Source organism: Phodopus roborovskii, unplaced genomic scaffold, assembly GCF_943737965.1.
Source record: "Phodopus roborovskii unplaced genomic scaffold, PHOROB, whole genome shotgun sequence".
Lineage (NCBI taxonomy): Eukaryota > Metazoa > Chordata > Mammalia > Rodentia > Cricetidae > Phodopus > Phodopus roborovskii.
In genome coordinates this window covers 15,494,339-15,520,536 of record NW_026126541.1, presented here as the reverse complement: position 1 = coordinate 15,520,536, position 26,198 = coordinate 15,494,339, and the positions used below count along the sequence as shown (strand labels likewise).

The 26,198-nt window shown below is 50.2% G+C and overlaps 1 protein-coding gene across 15 annotated transcripts in view; it reads left to right on the top strand.

Moving 5' to 3' along the window:
• The first annotated feature begins 2,299 nt into the window (after positions 1 to 2,299).
• Positions 2,300 to 26,198, top strand: part of Pax2 (paired box 2) — a 77,441-nt gene continuing 53,542 nt past the window's right edge. For 2 of the 15 annotated variants that reach the window (XM_051199877.1, XM_051199880.1), the window contains exons 1-3: positions 2,559 to 2,692; positions 6,146 to 6,311; positions 6,897 to 7,094. In XM_051199877.1, the coding sequence (XP_051055834.1) occupies positions 2,650 to 2,692; positions 6,146 to 6,311; positions 6,897 to 7,094 (407 nt within the window). In that variant the 5' untranslated portion in view covers positions 2,559 to 2,649. Of the gene's footprint in view, positions 2,693 to 6,010; positions 6,312 to 6,896; positions 7,095 to 26,198 lie in introns of those variants that run through there. The other 13 variants (XM_051199888.1, XM_051199891.1, XM_051199890.1 and 10 more) reach the window with 13 other exon arrangements.

The following is a 26,198-nucleotide window of genomic DNA, read 5'->3' as shown; positions in this document are numbered from 1 at the left end:
ATCCCTGTCACTACCACCTGAAAGGTCCTGACTCCCGCGGCCTGGGAGCTAACTCTTTTTCCTTTTTCCGTTCCTTACAAGAAATTAGTGCGGGTTCCTGGGGTTGTGAGGCCAAAGCAAACCCGCGAGCGCCATCTGCAGGCCTTGAGAGGAAGGCACTGGCTTTCCCGCAGGACCCCTGAGCCTTCTGCCCAAGGGAATCTAATCCTCAGCCCTAGGAAAGTGAGGAGCAGGGCGGGGGGGGACAGATGGGTAGGTGTTTTGTCTTGTTATTTTTTATTTTTACTTTCTAGCAGTTACTCTGCAATTGGATTAATCGGATCAGAATCAGGCATTTCCGAGAGAGACAGGGCAAAGGCCCAGATCGCAGCGGACCCATCTCCCCGCAATGGAAAGCTCAGAATCCTGTGTGGCTGAGCCTGGCCTTAAACCCACCCAGAGTAAGGACAGCCAGGAAACCAGGGTTCTAGATGCCCAGTAGGAGTCAGTCTGAGTCAGCTGAATCTAGCGGGTGCTTCCCCCAATCCTAACTACTGCTGAGGCTTTTTGGCTATAGGGACAGGGGCATGAATCCACTCCTAACCCTTCCTCTGGGCTCAGGTAGCTACAGACAACGCCAAGAGTCTCGGGTCCGCCAGTCAAGAAAACAGTGTTTGGCAGCTCGAGCTTCCCAGAGCCTCCCTTCCTCAGACCCAGGGAAGCCTGGGAGGAGGGAGCGAAGGGGGGAGAGAGAGAGTTAAAACATCAGCTGAAGTGCCAAGATGATTTATGAGACGAGGGAAAATATTTCATAAAGATCTCCCGGATATTCTGTACTTAACCAGTTAGGAGACAAAGGGCTTCTCTTGCCTAGTGCGTGTGAGAGGACCCCAGCGAACAGGGAGCGAGTGCAGGTCAGGCTGCGGAGACTGGGCCAGCGGCTCCGATAGAGGCCGGGCCAGGCCGGCGTGCTGCGCCGGCTGCGCTCGCTCCGGATCCGCAGAGCTAGCGGCGGGCGGCGCTCAGCCACGTTCACAGCCTCCTCTTCTCCCCAGCCGGGAGAGAGAGTGTCTCGGTCCCGCCTTGGGCTTCTGCATCCTCTGCCGCCACAGCGGACAAGCCGCGGCACACTGTCTCCCAGCCCAATCCCTTCCCTAGCTACCCGAGGGTCCAGAAGCCAAGTTCCCTGACTCTCCTGCAGTCCCGCCAAGGCAGGTGGGTCCTAGCCAGAGGCCTCTAGCTTGATTCTAAACCAAGCGTTCTGGACTGCCCAGACTCCGGGGAGGGGGTGTGCGCCACCGCGTGTGGGACGGGAGGGGACAAACTGCTGGGCACTTTGCCCCGGAATGAGAATCAGGCGTGCGTGGATGGGAAGGTACCACAGGAGGGAAAGGCGAAAGGGAAGGACCATAGGTAAGGGAGGGAGGAAGGAAGACACAGGGAGGAACGGAAGGGAACTCAGCGCTAAGGACAGCCGAGTTAGGACTAAGGATGCGGACCCGCGGGCAGTGGGATCTGCGGGCTTTGGCCGGTGGATGGCAGGGCTGGACGAGTTAGGACAGAGAGCCTGGCTTCGGGGCACGGCACGCTCGGAGGCCCTCTGTGGATGCCTGAATATTCATTAGACTGGCCGCTCTTTATCCTTATCTAACGTTTATCTTCTCGGCGAGTTTCGTTTCTCAGTGTAGTTTTAATCCCGGGCTCCTAGTCCTCCTCCCCCTGGCCCGCTCCTCACCCTCCCTCTTCTTTCGCCCGCTGCTCCCTCCCGTTTCCCCCTCCCCGACCCTCCCCTCGCCGGCACCGGAGTGACAGGCGCGGGGCCCTCCTTGCCGAAGCTCGGGGCTCCGGCGCTGGCGAATCACAGAGTGGTGGAATCTATTGCCTTTGTCTGACAAGTCATCCATCTCCCGGCGCGGGGAGGAGGAGGGGGTCTGGAGGGGGCTTTGCAGCTTTTAGAGAGACACACACCGGGAGCCCAGGCTCCAGTCTCCGGCCGAGTCTTCTTGCAGCCGCAACCCACCTGGGGCCAGCACTGCGCTGCGGGCGCCGCTCGGCTCCTAGGCTGCCTCCCTCCCTCCTGGCCCTCCGGCCGCGGCGGCGAGCGCCTGCCTTTTCCGGGGGCGGGGGCCGGCTCGCTCGCTCCCCTCCCGCGGGCGCCGGCTTGGACATCCCGGGGATTGCTACTTCTCTGCCAACTTCGCCAACTCGCCAGCACTTGGAGCGGCCCGGCTCCCCTCCCGGCGCCCTCGGGCCGCCCCTGTCCTGAGCCCTCTCGGTTCAGAGCCTCTCGGACCACCGGGTTCCAGGGGAGCTGAGTGAGCCTTCTTCCCCACCCGGCCTCAGCTCTGGCCGCAGCTGGCGCGCGAGCCATGCGCCCCCTGTGCCCCTTGGCCCAGCCCGTCGCCCGGGGGCTGCTTTACTGACTGCCCAGCCGCGTGCCCCGACAGTGGCAAGTTGCAGCCGCTGCGGTTGCAAACCCCGGCGGGCCCGGAGGAGTCCCGGCGGGGAGCGCAGCGCGGCGCCCCCCGCCCTCGCGTACCCCGCAGTAGCCGGACGCCCGCTCACCCTCCCTCCCCCACCGTCCCTTCCTTTTCTCCTCAAGTCCTGAAGTTGAGTTTGAGAGGCGACACGGCGGCGGCGGCCGCGCTGCTCCCGCTCCTCTGCCTCCCCATGGATATGCACTGCAAAGCAGACCCCTTCTCCGCGATGCACCGTGAGTACCGGCGCCCGGCTCTTGTCTCGGTTCCAATCCCATCTAGCCCCAGCGCGGCCCGGTCCCCTGCGCTCAGGTCTCCTTCCCAGAGGCCAGCCACACTGGCTTTACCCGGGCCCCCCTTTCGCGTTCTGCCTATTTCTCTTACCTAGTGTTTTCCATGCCTTTCAGCCACTTTCTCTTCTGCTTTTCGCCACCCCATGCGTAGCGTTCTGTCTGCCTTTCTACCTTCCGTAGCGCTGTACCCGCCTTTGCTCTTTCCACCTGCCCCTCCTTACCTCGAGGGATCCATAGCCCTGGGCCCAGGTTCCAGCCACCCGCTACTCCCTAGCCTTTGCCCTGGACTGAACTGGAGGGTGGAGGATTAATTGGCAGTTTTCGGGGTCTCTCTCTCTCTCCTCTCTCTCTCTCTCTCTCTCTCTCTCTCTCTCTCTCTCTCTCTCTCTCTCTCTCTCTCTCTCTCTCTCACCTTTCTTAAACTTGAGAGTTTGGTCATCAGAAGGAGGCTCCTAGCTTGAGCAGCCTTGGAGTTGGGCAGCTATGTAGAAGCTCCTGGGGGTGTGACCCCCTTCTGAGTCTCAGCTCACAGCATCTCTGGTTCCTTCCAGCTTAGTCAAGGCTTCATGGGGACCGGTTTGAAATATTTCCATCCTCTTTCTTCCATCCTCACCGCTCCCCTTCTCCCTCCCTTCCCTTCTAGCTAGGGACGTGGATGGGATTGGCAGGAGAAAGTGGTCGCTTTTGTCGACTTTGCCCAGGGAGGTGATCGGTCTAAAAACAATAAGGGGGTTTGAGAAGAAACCAAAGTCAGGGAGAAAGCAAGGAGTAGAGCCTCCCAAGCCAGCTCCTGGATGCTCTGCATTCTGGAGACTTCCTTGCCTGCCTCCACTCTCTGTTGAGGACCATACAGCCAGCGCCCTGACCAGGGGGGTCAGCAAGACTGGAAAAATGAGAGGGAAAGAACAAAAGGAAGGCAAATGCTAAAGCTGAGGGGAAAGAAAAGGGGATGAGATCAAGAGGGGGGAAATCAAGGAAAGAAAATTAAAAGGGTGTTATGGGGGGATACATAGAAAAATAGGAAACAGGGAAAATATCTCGATGAATTGTGAATTTAGCTAATTCACGCCACGTTTTTAACTTGGAAAACTAGTTGTCTGGTATTTTCCTTTGCTTAAAAAGATAAATAATATTCCAAGTAGAAAAGCCCTTCCCATCTATAGATTAATAATTAAAGATAATTTGTAACTTTCAACAAGGTTAACTTTTTAGACCTAGCCTTGATCTGGGCTTTAAAATATGATCCAATAAGAGAGAGTCGTGTTTTGTTTATTTATTTCCTAAGCACACGTTTAACTTTATGGGACGATTAAAAAACAAAAACAAACAAAAAACAACTCCTGGAATAAAATATAGTTTCCTAAAATAATTTCTAGGTAAAGGAAATCCAAGCTAGGGACTTGGGGCCACTGTGGGTGTCTCAACCAGCCCGGAAGCCTAGCTCTTTCTCGAAGGGAATAAACAGTCCTTATACCGGGCCGGTTCGCCAAGGCCCCTGCTGCCACTGCCTCGCTCAGTGTTTTTTGAGGATTGCTTCCGGGACGCGCCAGACAGGGCCAATTTCAGCGAACCAGTTTGAAACCAAAAGGGGAGCAAAGCCAGCAGAAGGTGGTCGAAGGAAAGGAGATGGGCACTGCGCGGGGCGGGCCGGCGAGGCGGCTGAGTGGCGGGCGAGCAGCTTCAGGCCGGGTTGGAGCCTTCGGCAGTAGCGTATTCCAGGCCTGATTCAGCGCGGATCCTCCGCGGACCATCGGCCCTGAACCCCAGCGGTGCCGGGTTGCAATCCCCATCCCAGATATTGGGGCAGAGGGGCCGGGCCCGGAGCCCGGTGAGGCTGAATTATTCATCTTTAATCTGCCCGCAGCTGCCGCCTTTTCATACCGGTAACGCGAGTTCTCCCGGGGCCTAAATTATTGATGGTCCGGGTTTATAGGGAGGGGAAAGGGGAGAATAGTGGGACCAAGGGTGGGAGACTATAGGGATGGAGGGGACTGTAAGACAAGAAGGTCCTGGCCTCCAGGAACCTCTCGACTAGAGGCCTCTGTCCAGGGGCTTCTCCCAAGCTTGTATTGGTCTCCCCGGAATGAGATGGGGGAGAGGTGAAGCCGGCACGAGGTGTGCCCGCTTTCTCCGAAGCTCGCTTGAGGCCATGAGGCAGTGGCTGCAGGCTGCCGACCTTGTCTGGCCTGGCTCTGCGGCTGGAAGTCTCTGCCTCAGATTGCTGAGTAACTGCAGCTGTAGGTTAATCGCTCTGGGTGCAGGGTTTCTAGGCTGCTTTAGGCCGCGGAAAATGGGGCAATCGGCGGCGGCCTCGAGCCTGGCACCCGGTGGCCTTCTCGGTTTCCAGATTGGGAGCCCCCACTTAGTGGGACTGGAAACCAAGGGCTCTAGCCGGTGGAACATCCGCCCTTACTGTTGGGTTTTCTGGGCAGCTGCCGAGGAATGAGAGGTCAGAGGGTCCCGAACTGGCTTAGACTGCAACGCCGAGTGTCCGAGTGCTAGCCCGCAGGTGCCGTCCCTACCATGCCACCTGGGGTTGGGGAGGCTCCTGGTGGGGAGGGGCAGCCGGGAGCAGCGTGGTAGGCAAGAGAACCCCAGCAGCCCGCGGTCTTCAGCGGCTGCCGGGAAGAGAGAGACTTGTAACCGCCTCTCATCTCTGAGCGCAGCAAATTCCGAATCACCTGCCGTTCCTTCTCCACCTGGATTTCAAAACCTTAGACATTAGGGATTCAGGGGAGAAATATGGTTCAAAATACCAGAAGACCCCATAAAGGGAAGAAAGAACTCCCGATAAAAACAAAATGGAAAAACAGGGAACGAGGAGACCGTACAATTACAATTAAAAAATAGATACAAGGGGAGAGCTAGGCAGCGAAGATGCAAAGGGGTGCGTTTGACTTAGTCCTTCTGAGTCAAGAGGACCCCGGCCCTCCAAAATCATCTGGCTCCAAGCCCTTGTGATGCCCAAGCGGCGCCTAGCCTGCGGCGCAGGCGGGTTCCTAGTCGGCAGCAGTGTCCCTGTGTCCCTGGCCCTGTCCTTCCCTTCCCCCACCCTACTTTCATCCCTATTGACATTATTTCCCCCTAGTCCTTTATTTCCCCCTCTTTTTTCCGCTTCTGTTCGCTCTCCTGGCTTCTCTACTCGTCCTGCACGTTCCCCTTTACAGCGCACTAGTCTGAGAGGTGGGCTCTTACAGCTAACCGGGATCTGGGATCTAACCGGGTTCTGGGCTCTAACCCTCCTCTATCTTGCATGCCCACCAAGCCACCTTTCTCCCGGGATATGCCCCTTAGCCCTGCCTGCTCCCTTCGCACGTGGCGGCCTCGGACCCTGACTAATGGCCGGTCCCTGCTGTGTGTGGGGTGTTGTGTTTTTTTCTTGTCTCTCCCCAGCAGGGCACGGGGGTGTGAACCAGCTTGGGGGGGTGTTTGTGAACGGCCGACCCCTACCCGACGTGGTGAGGCAGCGCATCGTGGAGCTGGCCCACCAGGGTGTGCGGCCCTGTGACATCTCCCGGCAGCTGCGGGTCAGCCATGGCTGTGTCAGCAAAATCCTGGGCAGGTGAGGGCCCGGTGCTGCCTCCCTTCCCAGCCGAGGCTTTAGTCAAAAGTTGAGATGTCAGGCAGGAATGAAGGTCCGGACTTGAAGGGATCTAAAGGACTGGCTGCCCCTTTTGATACAAGGCTGGGCCTTGGAGTGAGGGTGGAGTACAGTCTACCCAGTGACCCTCCGAGGTAGACAGCTACACTCAGAAAAAGAGGGATTTTTCCAGCTAATTAATGTGAGTGGGGTTGGAAGATGGGGTTCCCAAGATGGGAACATGCAGCATTTGGAAAGCTAAAGGAGGGTCCGCGTTCCATAGGGACCGGATGGGATTAGTTCTCCCAGCATGGGTCCTTTTCTGTTTCCCAAGCCAGACTTCCTTCCACTCTGGGTGCCTGCTCTAGCCACTGTCAGAGCCCAGCTACTGTGCCCATTTCCCGCCCTAGTCAAGCACCTTCTGGAGTCTGCTCAGCCACACAGGGCCTTTTTCCCTTCACGCTGATGCCTAGGGAGGGAGAGCGGCTTAGCAGCTCTGGAGCTTGCAGCCCCCCTGCCCTTGCTACCACCGGCTTCTTGCTGACCCCGACGGCCTTCCTGGCCCAGGTACTACGAGACTGGCAGCATCAAGCCTGGAGTGATTGGTGGCTCCAAGCCCAAGGTGGCAACGCCCAAAGTGGTGGACAAGATTGCTGAATACAAGCGGCAGAACCCGACTATGTTCGCCTGGGAGATCAGAGACCGGCTGCTAGCTGAGGGCATCTGCGACAATGACACAGTTCCCAGCGTCTCATCCATCAACAGGTGAGCAAAGCTTCCCTGGACCTGAAGGCCAGGGCTTCAGTTCCCTACTCCTGCCTGTTGGGCCATCTCCCAGGGCCCATCTTTGCTCTGTCCAGCTTCTATCCTTCCTTCTAGCTCCCAGCCTGAAGTCTTTGAGCAAGGAAAATGGACCTGAGAGGCAGAAATAGACAGACAGACAGACAGGGCTCTTTCCAATTCAGAGCCGGGTTTTCCCTGCCAGGCTTCTCCCGCCGGTGTCCTGGAAATGAATCCAAGTGTTTGTGGTAATTAAGACTCCAAGATTACCCGCCTCGGGATCTAGAGACAATCACAGCCCACAGCAAAGCTTTTAAAATGACCACTGTCTATTCACCGCAACCAAACAGACTTTTCTTTCTAAAGTCATGTACCCTTCCCCAGGGGCAGCCAGAATCCTGACTCCCTTACCCTTTCAGCCAACTCCCACAAAGCTTGCCTCCCAGGAGCCCAGGTCTTGCTAGCCAGCTCCACACAAATTTCCGGTCGAGAAGTACTGGCATCCAGGTCTACAGAGCAGATGCCAGCCACCAGCCAGGACTTGGCAGAGAGTAGAGGAGCTGGACAAGGAGTGGGATGCTAGGCAGGGGGTGAGAGCTGGGTGCCTGCGGCTGACTCCTGGGAGATGCCCTCACCATCAAACGTGCCTATCTTGAGGCTGAAATCTTTTCTGTACTGATGTTCAGACCCTGGGACCATATAGGTTCTAGTCAGTTCAACTGCAACTTGCAGGAGACTTAGGTCTCTTAAGTCCCAGATCACAGGGTCATGCTTTATGCAGATGTCCCCCACCCAGCCAGTGTGTGTCAGGTTATCAATCTGGGGTGACTACAGAACACTCAGGCAGCACTAAATCCCAGGGTCCCAAACTGGCTCCATTGCTGCAGAACTGTTACAGCCTGGCCACCGTGTGCAGAGAGTCAGGACAGCAAAAATCACACTGCAGCCAGAAGCAGGTCCCCCCATCCTAAGACACCCCCAATGAGAAGATAGTTAGAGTTTCATACTCTGTTATTCTTTGTACTCTTCATAGGCCCATTATCAGGACAACTAATAATTCAGATGGTGTTTCTTTCGGCAACTAGCATCACCTATCTTTTTTTAATATTTTGCAAATGATATGGAATTATCCCAAATCATCCTGAAAACAGCAGGTAGAATTAGCTGGTAGAATGTACCTTGGCTAAAGAAGATTCCCTCTGCCACGCTCGTGCTGTAACGTACTGCAAGGCGACCCCAGAAATTATCCCAGTGTGTGCCATCTGTATTAAAATGGTTATTCAGTTATGAACAGGGCAACATAATACTGATCGGCTAATTATACACCCTCCGAAACTCTCCAGGTCCCTGGGCCTGGCTCAGCTAGGTACTGGAAATGTGTGGCTGTTTGACATTTAGACACTTTCCAAGAGAGCTGGAGAAAAACACTGAGTGGTTTGAGAAAGCAATAAGTGCTTTGCATTTAAAAGTCAGGGGGCTGGGGAAGCTTGGGTGCTGGGGCAGATGGGAAGAAAGGGAACAATACTTTTTTCTCCTTTTTTCTTTCTCTTTTCCTTTCCTTTCCTTTCTTCCTTTCCTTTCCTTTCTTTCTTTTTTGCTTTCTTTCTTTCTTTTTTTTCCTGAGCTGCCCAGAGACTTTGCCTCTAGACCAGCTGGTGGTCCTTGTGGTGAATTAGAGCTAAGGTCTTGGGAGGTCACTGGCTGAGTCAAGAGTGTCTGAGATGAGGAATACTATCACTAGGCTGGGTAGCGGTGCCCAGGGTACTGTTTTGGAGATACGCTTATTGTCTGTGATAGGCATTGCAAGCTTTGGAAGAGTCCGAGACACATAGAGTTACAGTGATTTGCTTTATTTGGGAGGGGTGTGGTGGCAGCCTTGCCTAGCATCCCCTCCCTGTCTGTCCCCTCTCCAACATATCCACGGATGGCAGGACTATTTTTAAAGCTGGTTTAGGCACAAGTTTGAGGATGTTTCATCCTTAAAAAGTCCTAGAGTACAGAGGACAAATGACCCTAACATAAAACTCCAGAGGTCTGAAGGTGTACCTACCAAATTGGAAGAAAGTAGACTAGCTGGCTGTCCATGAAATGAGCATTGGGGAAAGAATGGCCTGAGCTCAACCACTCTGACTGTCACAGAGGCCGCTGGACACAGGGTCCTGTTACCTGAGGTACACACAGGCTCTGGGTATGGAAAAAGCGGCATTGCTGGGTCTGTGTTGCTGAAGGTGGTTGGAGCATGAACATAGGAGCAGGGAAGCCACCAACCAGCAACATGGGCAGCCCTGGCTCTGCAGTTGGCCTTCAAAGCTTAATTTGTCAACAGGCTCTATCAGGCTGTTGTTAATTTTGCTTCGGGAGGAATCATCCCATGGTTGATACTTTGGACAAACTGTTTGGGGCTTCCTGGTATGTCACTGGAACACATTTGGGCACTCCAATCATCAATATCATTCCTGCGGGTATTCTGGAGCTGTGATTCTTGCAAATGCCTGATAAAGGTGTGGCATTCCTGCAGGTGCTGGGCCTTTCTGTTCTGAGAATTCTCACTCACTGTAGGAAGGAGCAGGAGATTTCCCTGTGGATAGAGTGGTGTGCACTGGGAAGTGAGGAGTTCCTGAGTCTGGAGCTTGGGGGATGGTAGGGTGTCTACCTGTATTGATGTTATTGTTGATACACAAACACACACACACACACACACACACACACACACACACACGTGTTGAGTAAGGGTGCTCAGGAGCCAGCATTGACAGGAAAGGAAGTCTACACCTGCTCACCCACCTGAGCCAAAGGTTTCCATCTTCTCCTCCCCCAAACAGATGCTGTCGCCACACTGGAAATATGCTGTTATGGCTATAAACGAAATTGCTTTTCATGCTTTAAAAATGGTTTTGGCATTCTCTGGTCCTGCCACAACAAAGCACTGGCTATCCAACCTGAGTTCTCCCCTGGAGAATCCTCATAGAAATGCCTCTCTAGGCCAAAGGTGTGGTAGAGAGCATCCACACCCAGAGACCATTGGCTAAAATCTCAGCTCTGACCAGGTCATGGAATTTTTTTGAATCGTTATAAATACTGGGCCACTTACAGTTGAGGGTGGTTTTGCCAGCTCTTCAGCTTGTGTGGTACCAGTAGTAGGTACAGTGTTTGTAAACAGGTACTCTTAGATTGAAACCGGGCATGGGAAATTATCTATAGGCAGGGGAGAGATGAAAATCCATGTACCGAAAGAGGAGGGAAGTTGCCTCATCTGGTTGAGTTATTGATGAAGCAGGAAGGATTTTCCTGATATCCACTTGAGTCATCAGGTTGGACTGTTGGGTAGGGACCACTTCTTTGAGAGAACAGCAGGAACTCCAGCTGGAGTCTAGGGCTGCTGAAGACTCTCTGGGTGTGATCTCTGAACTGACTGATGAATTTCTTGAGGTTAGTCAACACTTTTTGGGGTCAAGGATTCTGTACCCTTAGATATCTTTGCAGTGGACTCTTGGGGTTCACCAATCACCCACCACTGCTGTATTCCTTCCCTGTTTGGCTTGAAGTGCACATGTCCCTCCTTGCAGTGGCAGTACTGGCTTTAAGAAGGCTGCAGACCCCCTGCTGTGTTAAGTAATGCTAGTTTGTATCACTCCAGTGTCCCTGAGGTCTAGTTCTCGGGTGCCTGTCATTGGTCTGGCAGTGGGCATCGGTCTATCCCTAATCTAATTCCTAATCTAATCCCTAATCTAATCACAGCCATGGGAATTCTGGAGACACACCCTAGACCAACACATCTGTTTCTGCCTCTGAAACTCAGATCTAGATCACTTAGATTTGACTCTTGGACCAGGCTTGGCATGGGAGCTAGGGCAGAGAGGTGGCATTGCTTGCCACATCTCTAGATCTTCACAGATGTTTGTCTGTCACCACTGTTGGTGACAGGCAAAAAGTCAGGGTGAGCCAGTGAGTTAAGACAAAGGCTTCATCCCAAAGAGGAGTGAGAAAAATAAGGACAGAGAATTATCCTGGGGCTCTAGGCCTCTCCAAGAGGGGCTGCAAGTAGTGTCTTCCCTGTGGTCTCTGTCTCAAAGACATGCTCGCCCATTTTTCCTAGAGGGAGTCTCTGCTGTTCTGGTCACCCATACTCAGATAGGCACGGGACACAGGCATGGTTGCTGACTTGTTTCTTGTGTTTTTAATGTTTCAAATTTTTATTTACTATTGAGTGTGTGTGTGTGTGTGTGTGTGTGTGTGTGTTTGGGGCACACCTAGCACAGCACTTGGATGCAGGTCAGAGGAAAACGTGTGGGGGAATGCTTGTCTCCTTCTACCATGAGGGTTCTGGGATGGAATTTGGAGGGTTGTAATGGGCTTCTGATCCTGACTATTCCCTGCTGGTTGGCTTGTGGCTTTTCAGTGGTTGGTTGCCTTGAGTTCCTGCCTCAGCTGGCTACTTCTGAGAAGTAAAGATGAGGTGTTATCTTAAGAAAAACTCCAGGTTGGGTTTAGAAGATGATGTGACGAGAAAATGAGAGGGGGAACCCCAAAATAAGCAAATCAAGTTCCAACTGTTCTTAGAACTCAATAAAACAATCACATCAAATATGAAGAGGCATAAATCATGTGTCTGCACAGGTAACCCTACTGGATTGCTTTTATTATCGCTCAGGCTGACTCCATTTATTACCATCCACAGCCCGGGCAAAGGAGACTGCGTGGAGGGTGGTCTCTGATGCAATCCTATACCCTGAGAGGCAACAATCAGCCCATACAGCCAGGGATTTCGATGGGAGCCAGGAAGGGCCCATCTGTCTGCATGAAACCAATCAATAACTCTGTAACCAGAGCCCTTGTCACAGGGAAATGGACAACACAACAGTTCAATAGAGGGGCCACAAGGGGAGATTAGCCAAGTGGAGATGGTGCCAGGCAGGAGCAGCCTCCTTAAGAAGAGAAGCAGGAGTTCCTGGAGAAGGAGAGACTGGGAAGGCAGGGTTGTGTGTGCTTCCTGGCACAGGCAAGGCATTGCTGTGCAGTCAACCCCAGGAAGCAGAGACAACATTGAATGCTGTGGTGGTGGGAACATGTCTTCTAGGTGGCTGGGGAATGGGTTTGTGACCCTCAGAGGGTGGCTGGATCACCAACATGATGGGATAGATTTGAGGACTAGGCCATCACAGCTTTAGACAGAAAAGCAGTAGTGGTAAACAGCAGAGATGAATCATTCTCTCCAAAGCCTGAACTCCGGAGAGAGGGTTCTCATGAGCTTATAGGGAATGGAGGCCCTGCTTCTCAGTCTTCTCAGAAGGGCTGGTGAAGGAACACTAATCCAGGGGCCCATTGTCCACTCCCAGCTTCCAAAGCTGCAGACCTGGCTACTCTGCAGGGTCTTGGTACTCAGGGAAGTATCTTGACGCTATCTGGCAGTTCCCCCATTAAGAGGAGAATGTGTACATTGAGGAGCCACTTTTCATGTCCATCTGACCTGCTAATTTTCTAGATTAGTGTTGTGGGTGTGTCTTTTCATACCTCCTTCCCCATCAGGCCAGGTGTCCATAGCTCAGGTGCACAAGGTAGAGGCATCTACGGTCAGTGAAGTCCCCAGAGAAGGGAGAAGGGCTCCTGAAACCCGAAGACTGGTGTCTCTCAGCCAGTACCCAACTAGGGAAACACTAGTTGGAGAGAAGTTGTCTTCTGGAATTGTCTGCTGCCACTGGGCACAGATGATTTTCTCTGGTGGGTCACATTTTTGGGTTTGATGCTATCAAGGTATAGTTAGAATGTATGCACAATGGCACAGAGGAGTAAAGGTTATCTTCCGTGTGGGGGATTGTGTGTGCTTGTGCACCCGAATCTACTCTTAGGTCCAGGACTCTGAGGTCAAGAGAACAAAGGAAACAGTCCCTGGTATGTGACCTGTCGCTACAGGACAAGGCTGGGCACCTTGTCCGTGGTTAATCACAAATCAGTTGTGGTTGATATTTTGTTTATGATCTAACAAATAAAACTTGCCTGAAGATCAGAAACGCACAACAGCCAACCACTAGAGAGTTCTTACCTCTACCAAGGCTGGGGGTTCCTGTCTTCTGTGCCTGCAGACTGAGTACACTGCACTCCGGTCTCCACCCGCCTTACATTCCTCTCTAGTGCTGGGATTAAAGGCGTGCAGCACCACCGGCCAGCTTCCATGGCTAACTAGTGTGGCTGCTGGGATTAAAGGCGTGCAGCACCACCGGCCAGCTTCCATGGCTAACTAGTGTGGCTGCTGGGATTAAAGGCGTGCAGCACCACCGGCCAGCTTCCATGGCTAACTAGTGTGGCTGCTGGGATTAAAGACGTGCAGCACCACCGGCCAGTTTCCATGGCTAACTAGTGTGGCTGCTGGGATTAAAGGCATGTGCCACCACTCCCTGGCCTCTATGATTGACTAGTGTGGCTAGCTCTGCACTCTGATCTTCAGGCAAGCTGAATTTGTTACAACACAAACAAAATATCACCACAGCCAGTCATTTGGGTTGCTGCCTGAAGTGGGTGACAGTCATAGAGTTGGACTAAAGGTGGTTCCGTTTCACAACTTAGAGAACCCGGGGGCATGTTTTCCATCAATTTCTGTCTGTATTACAATACTCCTTAAGTCCAGTTACCCCATATGAGAGTCTTGCTGCTATGGCGTCACCTTTGTGATGGGAGCCTCTGTGATCGTACGTTCACACTCACTTTGACTCCGTCCCAAACCTGTAGACAGGACTAGGTAGGGACCAGCCACGTCAGTTGCCAAGATGACGTTCTTCCACACACATAATTTTCTTCAAAACTGTGATCCACACCAGGCATGGAGGTACATACCTTTGATCACAGCAGAGGCAGGCAGATCTCCGTAAGTTCAAGGATCGCCTGGTCTGTAGAATGAGACCCTGTCTCAAACAAGCAAACAAAGCGCACACACACATACACATACACACACACACACACACACACTCACACACTCATACACACTCTCTCACACACACTCACACACACTCACACACACTCACACACACATTCACTCACACACATTCACTCACACACACACACTCACACACACACTCACACACACTCACACATTCACACATTCACACACACACTCACACTCACACACACACACTCACACACACTCACACATTCACATTCACACACACACTCACACACACACACATTTACTCACACACACACACACTCACACACTCACACACACACACTCACACACACACTCACACACACACACTCACACACACTCACACACACACTCACACACACTCACACATTCACACATTCGCACACACACTCACACACACACATTTACTCACACACTCACACACACACACTCACACACTCACACACACACACTCACACACACACTCACACACACACACACTCACACACTCACACTCACACACTCACACACACACACTCACACACACACTCACACACACACACTCACACACACACACTCACACACACACTCACACACACACACTCACACACACACACTCACACACACACACACTCACACACACACACTCACACACACACACTCACACACTCACACACACACTCACACACTCACACACTCACACACACACTCACACACACACACTCACACACACACTTACTCACACATTCACACACACTCACACACACTCACACACACTCACACACACACACACTCACACACACACACACTCACACACACACACACTCACACACACACACTCACACACACACACACACTCACACACACACACACACTCACACACACACACACTCACACACACACACTCACTCACACACACACATTCACTCACACACACACTCACACACACACTCACACACACACACTCACACACTCACACACTCACACACACTCACACACACACACTGTGGTCCAGGGAACCTCAGGTCAGGGTACCCAGCATGAAGCATGGCAGTAGCAGTAGTACACAATTATGAACACAGCTTTCTCTGTGTTGGGCCCAGACCCAGTTTCTAGATCCTTCCTAGGTACTAGGGAACAAGGGTTCTAGATGAGAAATTAAATACACGGTAGAACTGGAGAAAGTTTTGAAGCCAGACAGGGCTCAGTATTAAAGACTTGGGAACTCCTTAGAGGACTAAGCAAGGGAGCTGCTGGCGCATGAGAAGAGAGGAAAATGGACTGACTTGAGAAAGAGTAGGGTCCCCCGTCCTCAGGAATGCCGGGTAAGGAAGGAAGGCGTGTAGAGGGGTGGGGCAGATGGGAGGGGTGGTCTAGCCAAGTTCATTCACAACTTATTTTCAAGCCATGGAAATCTTGTGTTTTTTGAGAGACAATGTGTTGAGAGAGGGACAGAGAGAAAAGGATCAGGAGTGCCATGGTCATCTACTCCAGAGAGCTTGGCCCTGGATGCAAGAGTAAGGAGAGCAGGGCACTGAAGTCAATGACGGGAATGCATGGAGTTCCAGAGGTCACACACCAGTGTCTTCAGGACAGAAAACGTGCATGGATAGCAGGCTACGCCCGGAGCACGGGGGCCCAACCTACAGACATTGACACAGAGACAGTTTTTACCTCTATTATTGTTTGTATGTGGACATGTGAGCATGAAGAGGTCTGAAGACAACTTTTGGGAATTGACTGTATCCTTTTTATGCTACCTCCCCATTTTTGTGCATGGAGTGTGTGTGTGTGTGTGTGTGTGTGTGTGTGTGTGTGTAGGCCAAAGGTTAATGTCAGGAAACATCCTCCATAGTTTCCATCTTATTCATCGAGGAAAGGTCTGTCAATCAAACCCAGAGCTTGCCAATATGACTGGTCTTGCTAGTCAGCTTGCTCTGGGGATCCTCTCTCTGCCTTCTGAGGCTGAAGATACAAGTGGGCCACAGCTCCTACTCAACATTTCTGTGGGTTCTGGGAATCTCAATTCTCTGGTCCTCACACTTGCATGGCAAACCCTTTAACCCCTGAGGCATCTCCCCAGCCCCTCCTCCCACGTGCGGGTTCTAGCAATTGAAGTTGGGTTTTCAGGCTTGCATGGCAAGTGCCTTTACCTACTGGGCCATCTTGCAGGACCCCAATAGACAAATTTTAAGAGCTTTGTGCTAGCCAAATAAAGCACACGCTGGGTCCGCTTTTATCTTGGCCGGCAGTCGGCAGCCTCTGGTCTGGGCAGCTCCACACACTGACCTCTACATTAGGAAAGAGTGACAACCCCAGGGCAAGTGTGAGGGGACCAACATTTCCCTTGCACCTTGGTACAGAAGTTTCTGGGGGATGTCATGGGAGATGACAGAACTCCTCCTGAGTGATGCAAATATGATGTAGACCACAGGAGTGATGGAGGAGGTGAGAGGCTGCACAGACAGTGCAAGGGGATAGGGTGTCGTAATCTAAATAAGGGACATTGGGTCCTCTGGAGCATCTTAGTTATGGTTAGAGACCCGGTGCCCAGAGTAGTCTGGTGGCATTCTGAGGAGCCCAGAGTTGACAAAGGAGACACCAGCTGGGGAGCCGTTTCCGACTTGAGGGCAGGGCAAAGGAAGTGACTTTGCAGGCAAATTCTCAAGGTCACGTGTCTGTCGTTGTCCTTTCTCAGAGCTATGGGAACATAAACATGGCTGTGGCCGCCTGCCCCTCAGCATACTGCATCTCCCCGGCAGTGACTGTGGCTGTCATCGGCAGGCCCTAGAAAAGCACGAGAGCGGCCAAGAAGAAAGCAGAGTGGCCCCTGCCCTCGGGGCTCTACAATGGAGCCCTCTGCCCTGCTGCCTGGCGCTTAAGGCCACATTGCTCTAGACTTCCCGCCATGCTTGGCTTTAGTTCTGTCTGACCATGGTGAGCTCCCCCTGCAGTGGCCTGAGAGCAGAGGAAGCTGGGGGAACATGCCAGGCGGCTCCTGGCAGGGTATACAGCAGGGCAGCTGGCTGCAAAGGGAGCAGTATTCACCTTGCAGGCACAGAGGAGAAATACAAGGAAGGGTGTAATGACCTGAGAGAGAACAGGGCATAAAGGGACAACCAGGGGGCCCCAGAGGTCAAACACATAACATCTAGTTAGTCCTAGGGTACCTTTCCTGATTCTGGTGCTCCGTCTTAGCCAACATCTAGTTAGTCCTAGGGTACCTTTCCTGATTCTGGTGCTCCGTCTTAGCCCTGGAAATTTTGGGGGGGAGGGCAGGGGGGTCCAAATGCTCAGTCCACATGTGTCAGGCAAGGGAAGGAACTCAGGAGCCTTGCAGGCACTGTTGGGTCTGATGGGTCACTGAGATAGTCAGCCTCAGGCATCTCATTTTGTCCCTTATGCTGCCAGCTTTTGTCTTACTCCCAAGGCTCATCATATCCTGAGAGAGGCTGATAGAGCTGGCCTGGGGGCCACGTGTGGCTGTTTTAGACAACATGTAGGCTGGTGGTTTCTAACTAAGCCTGGCTTTCACAGCCTGGAAGGCTGGCCTAGTATCCCTGCGATCTCTCGGAAGTCAGGCTTGTCAAACTGGGAGCTGGTGGTTTCTTTATTCAGAAAAGCTGCTGGCTGGCTGGACTGTTTGGTCCCAAGGAAAGAATCCCTGCCATCACTTGGATAGTCTGCGTGTTTGGAATGTTGCTGAATGCTATCCAGAGAGCAAGGGTTCAAAGGGACAATAGATGTCCTAGTGATCAATAGGTATCAGATCAGGTCTACAAAGGGTTCTGACACCATGTGTGAGCACGCCTGGATCTGGGAGTGTGGGTTCATGTGCTACCAGTGCACGTTTTCTCTGTTGGAAGTGTGTCACCTGTGTGTGGCCACGGCACTGGTTGTCCTTACGGGTGACCTCAGAGGCGGCCTGTGGATGGATGAGACCAAAGGTCAGGATGGTTATCTGCAATCATCTGCCCTTCCCCTTCTCCCCCCTCCCCTTAGATGATGGGTAGGAGAGAGACCAATCTCAGTGATTCTAATTGAAGAGTGAAGAGAAGTTGATAAGATAAGGAAGGCCACCTTTCCTCCAGGGACCAATGGAGGTATCGCGTTCCCCACTGGCCTCTGCTTTTCTAAGAAGGGCAGGCAGACTTCCACTTACTGTGACCGTCTGGCCTCTGAGAAAGGCAGAGGGGTGGAGGTTCCTTACACCATGGCCCTTGGAGAGAAACCCTGGCGAACTCCCAGGTGAGAGGGAAGAGGCAGCAGGAGAGACTTGATACCAGTTGGCCCTGCCTCAGGCCTCATTTGGGGCCACAGAAAGAGGCTGAAGTCGGCAGCTATGAGGCCTTCTGGGCTGGTGTCTGGCCTCCTGCAGAGGATACAGCTCTGGCTCTAGCCTAGAAATGGGGGTCACACTCTCCTACCTCCTGCCTGCCACGTAACATCTGCTTCTTCCCCCACACCCATTTCTCCCTCCCACTCCTGACCCTAGGGAGACTCTGGAAGGCCACACAGACTCCTTAAGAGAAGGCCTCTCAGGGTAGGTACAAAAAAGTTGAGGGAAATTCATTTCATGGCTGGTGGCTGCTCAGAAAAGGCGATTCCGGCATACGGATGAGATAAATGTTAACTGAGCATTAATCGCATTAAAGAGGGCCCTATAAACTTTTCATTTCTAATTAAATTCGTCCAGTGATGCTGCCCAAGCGAGTACTCTGAGCCTTTGTTTATGTGGAAAATTAAAATGCAAATACAAAGGGATTTATTTCCAGGAGTCGAGTGATGGTCTGGCCCCTCTGACTTCTGGTCTCTAACCCTGTCAGGCTAGGTCACTGCTCTGCAGGTGCTGTCCACTGTACAACAAATTTCTGCTGCGAAAGAAAAGGTCAGAGTTCAAAGTCAAATACAATTGGACTTGAGGAGAAATTACAGAATGAATTAAAGAGGAGAAGAGGCAATAGATAACCCAGTAATGGAGGAAAGTGTTTTCTTGTTTTTCTAACCTTCTATAAGAATAGGAGCTCCCTTCCCCCTCCAAAAAAAAAAAAAAAAAAAAAAAAAAAAAAAAAAACTTCAGACAGACATACTTGCTTGTGAATAATGTCATCATAAGCCTTCTTTGCAACTGAGGCAAAAAGAGGTGTGGGAGGGAGGATTTGGAGGAAATAATCCCATCAGGCATATAGAAGCCTGTTCTTATAAGAACTCAATGATGTCAACAGGGAGGGCCTACGGTCTGGCTTTATCTCCAGCACTTGGAGAGTCAGCTACTGTCCACATCACAGTTTTGCTGGGTCTTTCCTGCCAAAACCAAGTGGCATTGACACAGGGTAGTGGAGCATAGAGGCACACATCTCAAAGGACATTGTGTATGCACGCACGCACGCACACAACCTCTTACACATAGGGAGAGCTAGTTGCTCATAAGAGTAAACAAATGGCTCTCAAGATGAGTCTTTTAGTGCCATGATCCCTTTGATGGAAGCAGTAACCCTTAATACTATTGAATGGAGTGATATGAAGTTCCTGCTTACTAAAACATAAATTAAGTTGAGAGGAGAGAAAAACCTAGGTAAGAAAAATCATTTGGGTATATCAGTTAGAGACACTGAAAAATAGCTATGGTGCTCCATGAGTAAGGAAGTTGTAAATAGCATTAAAACGCGAGCGAGAAAGGAAATAGAGGTAGGAGAGATGAGAAAAGGCAGAGTGTTAAATCACAAATAGGGGCTCATGTACAAAGTCACAAACCAGATTTATACCAAGCTTTGCAAAATCTACAGCCTGGACCCACAGCAGGTGGGGATCCCGTGTGCCTGAGTGCACAGGCCCAAGGCACCCTGACAGTGCAGAGAGGGTGGGCTGGCCTGGCAATGGGCAGGCAGCTGCTCACTGTGCTGGATTCTGGATTGATCCACTGGCTCCCTGTGCAGGGATCTGATTGGTATAGTTCTGCAGACAATCGAGGATTCAGCCGCATGAGGGTCTTCAAAGGTCTTTAAGCCCAAGAGTCTCTTGTGAACTGGATCCACGTTCTAATGGTTCTCCAAGGCAGCAGCCCGTTCCTGGAACACCGTCTGGTTGACTGATTTTGCAAACAACTGTTACCCCTGTCCTCCTTAGTCCGTTTTATTCTGGGCTATTGTTTTCCTCTTTAGTGTTCACTTGTGTCTTGGGAATGCACGAGCACTTGCTGACAAGCAGGTTAATGACCATGGCAACGCCCAAACATCTGGATGAGAATCAAGAACTTTAGTCAATCATCTATGTCAGTTGTTCCTAAGATGCCAAAGATCTGGCGACTTAGCATGTCCACCTCGTGGATTGGATTTCTTGGGTTTCATTCAGGCACAGAACCAGAACCTCGGGAGACACTTATTTCAGCGGAAAATATTCTAGAAAGCATCTAGGATGCACTTGGGTCTGATTTCTAATTTAAAGGGAGCCTGGACCAGGCACAGTGGTGGCAGCAGTTAGGGTCTGGACAAGCGTAGCCATTGGACACACTGGAAGAGGCTTTATCCAAATAACCTTCGGCTGTCCATTAGGCCTGGCTTCTACTAGGGAATCTGCCTCCCGAAAGGTCCTTAATAGATGTGACCATTCATTCATTCATCATTTCATTCATCCATTCAGAAATGTCTCACTAAGCACTTCCTATGTGCCACGCAAGTTACATAAAGCTCCATGGCACAATGCAAGAGATAGGCTCCAAGGAGAAATTGCCCATATTTCGAATCTGGCTAATCTCATGTCCTCTCTGTACCTCAGTTTCTCTAGTCTTATAGGGTAGGGATAAGCTCTCATGAGGGTTAAAGAGCGCCCCCATAAATCTACTTAGAAATGTAACTAGCCAATATTAAGGGATCAATAAATGTTACTGTTCTTATTGCAATAGTAATAATCAAGTATGCTTTTCTAGTTTTAGTCTGTGCCGGTATGTGTGTCTTCTGGTTTGTATGAGTATGAGCACTGAAGTATTTTAAGTAAAAATGTCTGAAGGGTTAGGAGTCTTGGCTTTACATCTGTAACTCCAGCACTCAGGAGGCTGGGGCAGTAAGAGCCTGAATTAAGGGCCATAGCTTGGGCTCTATGGAGAAACCTTATCTAAAAAGCAAACAAGGAAAGAAAAACTGAAAGAAAGAGAGAGAGAGAGAGAGAGAGAGAGAGAGAGAGAGAGAGAGAGAGAGAGAAAGACATGAAGGAAGGAAGGAAGGAAGGAAGGGAAGAACGAAGGAAGGAAGGAAGGAAGGGAGGAAGGAAAGAAGGAAGGGAAGAACGAAGGAAGGAAGCTTAAAGAGCCAGAGGGACAGTCTACAAGCAGGGTTGAGTATCATGAGTGTCCGTGAGAGACATGGTGTCCTGCGAACCCAGACGAATTCAGGAGTTGACTGTGTGTTTTCCAGGAGGTGGAGAATCTCTGTGCCTCAGGTGTCTGACCACTAAATAGAGCCAGTCAAGTAACTGCCCCTTTGTCCACTTTGAAAGCCCATCCTGTATACATGTGAGCATGCCTGCCTGCACGCTCTCTGTACAGGCCTGCTGCTCTCCGGGATAAGCTTGATGTTGCCGGAGGAGTTGAAGCTTGGCATTTTCCAGGCTCCATGGCCTTTTCACAAGCTGTGCTTCTTTGCATTTGTAATTCTTTAAAGAGATAAATGAAATGATGTGTGTGTGTGTGGGGGGGGAATCTTCATGTGATAGTTTTGAAGGGTTCTCCTGGTGCTTAAATGGGGAGAAAAAAGGGAGGCAGGCAGGCAGGCAGGAAGAGGAGGGAAAAGAAGAAAGAAAATGGAGATAAGACAAAGAAGGAAAGAGAGGAGCAAGCAAATAGTGGACAAACTCAACCAGACCTGCCAAGCATTGTTCTTTGTGTCCAGGTGTTTCCTAGAGGACGAGGGTCCCGTAACCACTGTTGTTACTAGCACTGCCAGGGAAAAGTATTTTAAGGAAAGATTTTAGGAAATAAAATTACTTTGGACTTAGTCTATTTGGTGCAGTGGTCCAAAGCAACCATAATAATAGGTTTTCTATTTACTCTGTCCTAACTCGGGGTGTCCTGCCTCTCACCCTTATGAGAGACCCCATGAAATGAGGCTGAAGCCTGCTGCGTGCTTTCTGTCTTTGGCTCAGTGACCTCCTTCAGTTCAGCGAACCTCAGAGAGCCACATTCAAGTGCCTGCCCATTCTTATCAGATATCCGAAGGTTTCTTTTATCTTTTATTATGTGTGTGTGTATGTGAGTGGGTATGAGTATGTGCGCATGAGTATGTGTCCCCGGTGGCCAGAGCAGTTGGGTTCCCTGTAGCTGGAGTTACAAGCAATAACTGAACAGCCAGACAGGGGTGCTGAGAAGTCAGGCCTTCGGCAAGAACAGCATGTGCTCTTAAATGCTTTGTCTTTCCAGTCTCTTTCTGGATATCTAACAGTCAATTTTTGTTGTGAAAGGTCCTTGTTTTTTATATTATAGAAGTAACTCAGTCCTGGGGTTTGAGACTAGGGCTTTGTGTACACGAGGAACTTGCTCTAACACTGAGTTATATCCCTAGCCCCAGGAAAAGTTTAAAGCCAGCTAAGTTGAAATCGTGGTGGCTAACTCACCCTCAGTTCGTTAAGAGCAAACCCACATAAGGGCCGGCATCTTCCTTTCCTTCCAGAGCTAGCTGTTGCCATTGCCACCCCTCAGTTCCTGCACTGCCCAAACAACATGGGAAGAGAGCTCCCACCACTCCATTCTACTCAACTGCAATTTTTATATTTCTTTTCTTAAAACACACATACACACCTTGGTCGATCTTTCGATTTTATGTGCATTAGCATACTCGCACATATGTTTGTATTTGGACAGTCTCGTGGCTGTTTTACCCAGTAAATTCTTATAGTCACCGTCACCACACTCATAGCCAACCAGGCCTTGCTACAGTAGAGCAGTTTAAGTAAGTTACATGTATTAGTTGATTTAAGCCTGATGAACAACCCCACAGGGCTTTACAGCAATGCTTATAGTCGAGGTAACTGGAGTAGAGAGAAGTCAAATAACTTGTTCAAGGTCACAGACTAAGTAGCAGACCCAGGATTTGAACCCATGCAGTCCTGGTGCTGGTGCCCATGTGCTTATCTGCTACACCACAGTTCTTGTCTACTTTGGACCAAGGGAAATGCAGAAGTAACTAATCTCCCCTCAGTCTCTGGTCCTATAGACATTTCATCTATTTACTTACAAGATGAGAACATGCATCCTATGCCCTAGTGGAAGGTAATTCTTCCGTGACACTTGTCTGCCCCTGGACCATCTCATGTGGGAATGGTAGGGGAGAAGATGCTTCAAGGAAATGACAGAGTAGCAAGGAACAGGGACTCTGGGAGACAGAGGTCACAGTGTTGTTCCCACTGGGACTGGGAACTTTACTTCTACCTACCCTCCCTATCCCCAGCCAGGATCTAGATTCTATACTGGGATGGTGCTCAGCCTTGGGGATTATTCACTCTCTAGATTAGGCAGATGCAGGGAAGGTGACACCCAGCGCTGAACCAGTGTGGTTAAGTCAGAACTCTTCCAGCCAATAGAAATGTAAACTTTGTCATCAAGAGGTTATTTGTCCTGCATCTCTGGAATTTTCCCTCTGGAAAGAAGCAGTGCAAATGACCAGACCAGAGTAAGGTGTGAAAAAAATAAATAAATAAAAAAGCAAAGGATTGGCCCTCTCACCCACAACTATAAGAAGGCCATTAAAGCAATTACTGAATCACACAACCACCCCCCAGATCCAGCATCATTACTCAGCCCACATCACCAAGGAGACACCCATTAACCTAATCTCTGAGACATACATTATGAATAAAGAGATGCAGATATGATCAATGAACACAGTAATTCAAAGCAGAAACAGACACTGCCACCAAACAATGCTCAAATTCCTCTAACTCAGTGTTACAGGAAGTGCAGTCACCTCGATACAATACCACAAACCAAAACAAACCTGAGGCTGGTTGCCGGGATGTGGCCTCACAATGCCACACGCGCTAACCCATAACGCAATTCAAACTCTCCATCCCACAGGCCACCCATACATACAAAGGCTGAAATTAGGTGGCCCTTGGAGCAGTGATAAGCATTGGTAAAACATACAAAGATAGAGTCAGCATTGAAACACCCAGCCCTCAGCACACCCTGAAGACTTTAGTCACAGCCACAGTGACCCTAAGCACAGTGCAGCTGCCAGGACTCAGCACCGCCCCCTATCCAGCAAGTGGGTGTATCTAGACCATCGCCTCTGATAAGGCCTCCAGGCTCTGGTTGCCACTAAAAGAGTAAACTGTCCCCAGAGCCTGCTCCCTGAGACAGGACAAATCAGCTCTATCCTGGTTGGGGTTTAATAAGACCTCGATGTTATGGAAAATGACAGCGCTCTAGGGATGAAGGGGAAAGGTGGGGGCTGGGGGGCTCTCTCCAAGCTGGGTGCAGGAATTCCCCTCTGACTCCTGCCTCTGTGGCCATTCTGAGCTGAAGCCGTCTCTTGCTGGGTGTTCACTGAGTATCGATTCAGTCTGCAAGCAATTTTAATATTTCTTCAGGGACTTTCCAGCAACAGCACAAGTCATTAATTCACCCTCCCAAATTGCTTATTCAATAGCAGGAACATGGCTCCTGAATAAAGTCCCAGAATTTATGTGACTTGCACGAGTCAGGAGGTCAAACAACTGTTATGGAGTGAAGTTAAAAATCCAAATAAAATATTGACACTTTTTTGGGGAGGGGATGAGGGGGAGGCCAAGGTATTTAAAATAGGTTTTTGTTGCAATGCCCCCAGGATAAAGAATGGAAGGAGACTGAAGACAAGTTGGAGTTTATAAAATCAATGGAATTTATTGCACATCTACTTGGCATTTAATAATTCTCTCATTTCCACATCCCCCACCCCCACCTCATTCTGGCCACAGACAGGGAGATACACAGGTATACAAATGCACATTTATGCACATCGATACCACCACACGGACCAATATAAAAACAAGATTGTGATGTGAGAGTCTCAAACACCCTGAGAAGGGAACATCGATGGTTTTCGCTGTGGCTTAACGTGTTTAACAGAAACAGGAATAACTTGGCAGATATTCATGAAGTAGCTTTTGATATGTGTATTCACTGTTATAAATCTCAGATCACTGCATTAGAACAGATATGAATATAAAGATGTGCTCATCACAGAAATAGTTTCTAAAGTGTGGAAGCAGAGAAACATCTATGTGCAGGATCATCGTGGGATTGTGTACATGATTTGCAAATTGTGGTTCCTTTGTAACACAGACATGATGTTTATCAAATAACCTATGGCACTTGCATGGGAGAGGAGAGCATGTTTCAAATCACAGCCACACGCAACCTCTGCTAGTTGTCTACAGATGTTTGCTCAGTTGTCCAAATCGTGTATGTGAAAAGACTAAGAAAATTGTTCATGCTCAAATGGCTAATAGACACAAAGGGTTATTAATACAGAGATTTCCAGAGGAGATTATATTACCTAGCGCTCAGATATTGAAGTCACAGGCCTGGATCCAAAGCAATGTGATATTAAGAATGTGACCTTGGGTGAGTTGCTTAGCCATGCTGTTGACTCTAAGATAGACTAGAAATCACACCGATTTGATAGAGCCGTGGTTCGGATTTGAATGAGAAAGTGCATTGTGTACAACGTCTATAGCGAATACAAAATAAATCATAGGGGCCAGCAAGGTGGTTCAGTGGTTGAAGGTACTGATGACCCAAGTTCAATGCCCACACGCTAGTAAAAACCAGAGACTGGTGAGAAGGGATAACTTACTCTGGCAACTGATCCTCTCTCCACACGCAAATACGTGTAAAATCTTTAAAACAAATGATAATTATGACTCTCACTGCTATGCTATGGAGCTCTTCTAGTGAGGCCTAGCCTTGGATAGGTCTTAACATTTGTTCTTGATAAGACTAACTTTTCCTACCAAGTGGTTAGTGGAGTGGGTTCTAGAGTGAGACACCCACATTTAAATTTTGGCTCTGTTCCAGAAATGCTGTGTGACCTTAGGCAAGTTAGCTAATATTTCTGAGCCTCAGTGTCTACATTAAAGAACAGAGGTAATAAGCTTAATAGATTCTTACAAGACTTGAATTTTATTTTATTATTATTATTATTATTATTTTTTAGACAAGGTCT